This window comes from Monodon monoceros, unplaced genomic scaffold (genome assembly GCF_005190385.1).
Source record: "Monodon monoceros isolate NGI ecotype Baffin Bay Population unplaced genomic scaffold, NGI_Narwhal_1 Super_Scaffold_7, whole genome shotgun sequence".
Classification (NCBI taxonomy): domain Eukaryota; kingdom Metazoa; phylum Chordata; class Mammalia; order Artiodactyla; family Monodontidae; genus Monodon; species Monodon monoceros.
The window spans coordinates 103,811,601-103,816,145 of record NW_021703784.1 but is presented as its reverse complement, the minus strand read 5'-3'; the positions used below and the strand labels follow the sequence as shown (position 1 = coordinate 103,816,145).

Below are 4,545 nucleotides of genomic sequence, written 5' to 3'. Positions count from 1 at the left end.
CGGCCGAGGGCACTCACTGAGCCCTGGGGGCCCCCTTTCTGGCCTCAAGCCAGAGACCTCCAACCTCCTAGGTCCCCTCTGTGGTCTGAATGAGCCCCAGCAGCGTTCAGAGGTCGGTCCAAGGGCTCCTCAGGAGGCAGGAATGGTGCGGGAGGAGGGGAGGCTGAAAAGGCCTGGGGATGATGCCTCTGGTCACAGGTGCTGGTGACCACAGGGGGTAGGGTGGGCTCCGGGCCCCCTGCAGCGGTGGCTGGGTGGACCTGCTGGGAGGTGACAGCAAGGCTCCTCAGGTACAACTGAGAACAGGGATTTTCACACCTAGGTGAGCCAGCATATAGCTGGACCCCGCCCCCATCAGGCCATAATGGGCACAGAGGGAGGTGGGGACAGCAGGTGGGGGAAGGGAGCCTTCCAAAAGCCTGGCCTGGGTCCCTGCTAGGTTGGCTTCTGACTATGGCACTTGAATATTCCTGCTGCAGAATTAAAGGGGAGGGGGACAAAGGGTGTCCCCTATGGCCCTGGCCCCTGTCCTTGCATGGGTGTGTGTGTAGGGGGTGCAGTGCCATAGCCTCCCAGGGTGCACCAGTTCACCCCCTGTCTTCTCTTAGCACCGCCCACTCAGGCCCCCTGCTCAGGTGATGCCTCCGCCTGGTACACACAGCTCCATCCCTGAATCAGCCAGAGCGCAGGTGGCCAAACCCAGGTCCTTGCCTCCCTCCACCCTGTAGCGCTGGGTTCTTCCTTCCAAGCTCAGGCGCTCCTGGTGCTTTACAGCCCTTACCCGCCCCTCATTCCCAGGTGGGTCCACAGGGTCCCAGCGAAGGAACAGGTTCCGGGGAGTCCCTGAAAGGCACAGTGCAAGGAGTGACTTCTCTGAGCTGAGGGTACCAGGTGAGGGCGGCACCCAGGCCGCTGGAACAGAGGTGGAGAAGGGGCCCCACGGAGACGGGACAGGCAGGGACAAAGTGCAAGAAGCAAAACTTTGGCTGCAAGACGAGAGTGGAGGAGACGCGAGGGTCGGGACCAAGAGGTCCAAGGGCCCAGCGAAGCCAGGGGTGGGGGCCGGGGACCCTCCAGGTGGCACTCGCGGCGCTGGTCCCCGGCCTCCTCCCCTCCCCCAGCCCTGATTGGCAGGCGGCCTGCGACCAGCCGCGAGCGCCACAGCGCCCCGGGCGCCCAGGCGAACGCAAACGGCCCCCTGCGGGAGTGGTGGGGGGGCGATCTGCTATATATAGCGGCTCGGCCCTGGCCGGCCCAGCGCGCAGGGAGGCGCGCACCGCTCCGCAGGGTCCCAGCCCCGGCCGTGCGTCCTTCCGCCACTGCCAACCTCTCCATGCAGCCCGGGTAGCTCCCGGCGCCTGGGGGCTCCGTCGCTCGCCTCCGGCTTCTTCCCCGGCCGTGCACTCCCTGCCCCGGCCCAGGCCGTGCACTCCCGCAAAGCCCCCACAGGCGCAGCTCGGCCCCCGGCTTCCCGGGCGCAGCGATCCACCCACGGACGCACGGCCCGAGGGCGGGGATGGCGGGGCCCGGGGCGGCCGCGGCAGCGCTGCTCGCGGCGGTGCTGCTGGCCGTGCTGGCGCCCTGGGCCGGCCGAGGGGGCGCCGCCGCGCCCACCGCACCCAACGGCACGCTGGAGGCCGAGCTGGAGCGTCGCTGGGAGAGCCTGGTGGCGCGCTCGCTGGCGCGCCTGCCGGTGGCCGCGCAGCCCAAGGAGGCTGCCGTCCAGAGCGGCGCCGGGGACTACCTGCTGGGCATCAAGAGGCTGCGGAGGCTCTACTGCAACGTGGGCATCGGCTTCCACCTCCAGGTGCTCCCAGACGGCCGCATCGGCGGCGTGCACGCGGACACGAGTGACAGTGAGTGGGGCGGGGCGGGCGGGAAGGGTCGGGGCCCCGGGGCAGCGGCCGCCCCTTCCAACTCGCACCCGAAGGTCTCGGCTGACACCTGCCCGCGGGCTCTGGGAGCCGGGGCGGACTCGGGTTCCGGTCCCTCTGGCGTGGGGACGCCGGGGACGCAAACGCGCTCGGCTCCGGGAGTCGCAGCAGCGACCGGCTTTGCGCAACCGGGCGGCCGAGCCCCGCCTCCCCGCCTTCAGAAGTCCGGGCTCCGGGTGACGAACTCCAGCGCCTTGGCCCGTGGGCACTGGGAGCGCGGCGCAGCCACCGGCACCTGCGGGAGCCCGGGACGCGCGCTCGTGTTGGGACCAGCCTCGGGGGCCGCCGGGGCCACCGCTCTCCTACCGTCCCGGACTGGGCGCGGCCGTCGCTGGGCCGGCCCTGGGGGCGAGCCCGCTGGGCTCCGGGGGCCCTTCGGGAGCGACCTGCGCCGGGGACCCGGGTCCTTTACACTCACCTCCAGCCCAGAAGTGGGCGTCCCGGAGGCGCGCAGGCAGAGGAGGGGGCCAGGTCGGGCGGCGAGGGCCGAGGGTCCAGTGCCCGGGAATGACCCGCGCCCCGCCCCCAGGCCTGCTGGAGCTCTCGCCCGTGGAGCGGGGAGTGGTGAGCATCTTCGGCGTGGCCGGCCGGTTCTTCGTGGCCATGAGCAGCAGAGGCAAACTCTACGGCTCGGTGAGTACCGCGGGGCCCGGCCGAGCAGCCGGGCAGGATCGCGACGCTTCCAGGCCACCCGACGCCGGGATGTGGAACTGCGGTGGGGTCACAGGATTGGAGACACCCCCCTCCAAGGCCCTGAGGCAGTGCGGCTGAGCCCGGGCCAGCCCAAACGAGAGGCACAGCCCCAAGACAGGGACAGCGTTCCTGCCATCCTTGAGTCGGTCAAAGGGTGTCATTGGGAGCCCCTCACTGTAGTCCCTGGTGGGGGGGGTCCCTGTGGGCAGGACTGCAGTCTTCGGGGTGGACACAGTGGTGATGAAATTTTCTGGCTGCCAGGCGCTGGGCAGGTGTCTGGAGCAGCAGCCACTGCCGGCCGGCCAGGTCCCTCTAATCACCCTGCGAAGGTCTTGGCACCCTGACTTCCCAGGAGAGGCCTGGCAGCCAGGGTGGGACGGGGAGAGAAAGGACTCCCTGACCACCGCCCACAGGGGTCCCTTGGCCCAGAGATGGCTCCACCTGACACCGCTTCTCCTTCCCCGCCAGCCTTTCTTCACCGACGAGTGCAAGTTCAAAGAGATACTCCTCCCCAACAACTACAACGCCTACGAGTGCTACAGGTACCCCGGCATGTTCATCGCCCTAAGTAAGAACGGGAAGACCAAGAAGGGGAACCGGGTGTCACCCACCATGAAGGTCACCCATTTCCTCCCCAGGCTGTGACCCTCAGAGCCCCCAGGAGGGGAGTGCCAAGGGCCACCTTGGTGCACTTTCTTCGGATGGACAGTTTAACTCAAGAGTAGGTGTAAGATATTTAAATTAATTATTTAAATGTGTATATATTACCACCAGATTATTTATGGCTCTGTGGACGTGTTTTGTATTTTTCCGAAAAAAACAAACAAAAAAACCCACCAAACCCTGACTTTTCTGATAAAACAGTAGAGACCCTTCCACTGGGTTGATTTAACTTGTCAAAAAGTTGTCACAAGCGACGGCTGCTATTCCGTGTATTAAAAACCGGTGACATCAGTCTGTGACATCAACCCTGCTTTGCACTGTCCCCTGTGGTTTGGTGGTGAGCATCTCTGTGTCTGGAAAGGTTTCCTGGGGCTTTAGAAGCCAGTTAAGGAAGCTCCCAGGCTTGGCTTCGTTCCTAGCATCCTGCAGCGCCCCACTCCCTTTGTGTCCTGAAGATATTCCTCAGGACATATCGGTTTACTTCGGGTACAGAAAGCGCACTGTCGAGGCCACCACTGCCGCTCTGTTTTTAGATCTGCCAGGAGTGACCTTTGAACTTTGCGGCAGTCAATCTTCCTCGACCTACCAGATGGGGGAGACCCGTGGGCAACTTCATAAACTCCTGTTTTCCTTTTTTTGGATCAACCACAGCCCGTGTTTCTCTGTGGCCATTGGGGAAAAGGCAAAAACAAAGCAATTTTGTAAAGTCCGTCGGAGAGGAATTGATATGGCACTGGAAGCCTGGAAATGGACAAGATTGGGTGGATGTACAACCACTGCCAAAACCCGAGGGGTGAAAGTTTGTGATAGTGGAGATTTCTGATAAGTAATAGCGTATACATGTAGATATTTAAAAAAAAACCAAAAACCACACACACTTCCCTGTGTTTGGGAAGCTTGGGCTAGAACTAGCTGTTCATTTTAGGTGAAATGTCCTTGTCGTTGTACAAAAACACTTAGGGCAGTTTGCGTGGAGGGAGTCACTGCTTCTCTCTGTTGCGTTCCTGATTAAGTAGATTTAACATCTACCTCGAAAGCCCTTAAACCACTCATCCGGCAAAATCTGAAGAAAGCTCAGGCCGGGTGTAGGAGTTTGCCATCCCAAGTGGCTTTTTTTTTTTCCATATGTAGCCAAAAAGGATTGTCGATAGTGTTGGTGTGCCCCATTCGAACCTTGTCACGTTTGAGCTATCTTTACCCCGTGATTTACTTTTAGTAAGGATAATCATGGTGAAAATATTTGCAGACAGCTGTT

At 62.4% G+C, this 4,545-nt stretch overlaps 1 protein-coding gene across 1 annotated transcript; it reads left to right on the top strand.

Annotated features, from left to right (window-relative positions):
• Positions 1–1,516: 1,516 nt before the first annotated feature.
• On the top strand, positions 1,517–3,272 carry FGF4 (fibroblast growth factor 4). Its single transcript, XM_029209500.1, has 3 exons — positions 1,517–1,856; positions 2,464–2,567; positions 3,096–3,272. The coding sequence occupies exons 1-3, from the start codon at positions 1,517–1,519 to the stop codon at positions 3,270–3,272; spliced, it is 621 nt and encodes a 206-aa protein (XP_029065333.1).
• Positions 3,273–4,545: the final 1,273 nt, after the last annotated feature.

Bases quoted from the DNA above. Each gene is read 5' to 3' on its own strand.
- FGF4 (XM_029209500.1), top strand. From the start codon at position 1,517: ATGGCGGGGCCCGGGGCGGCCGCGGCAGCGCTGCTCGCGGCGGTGCTG. The intron at 1,857-2,463 runs GTGAGTGGGGCG...CCCCGCCCCCAG, and splicing joins GCACGCGGACACGAGTGACA to GCCTGCTGGAGCTCTCGCCC. The intron at 2,568-3,095 runs GTGAGTACCGCG...CTTCCCCGCCAG, and splicing joins GAGGCAAACTCTACGGCTCG to CCTTTCTTCACCGACGAGTG.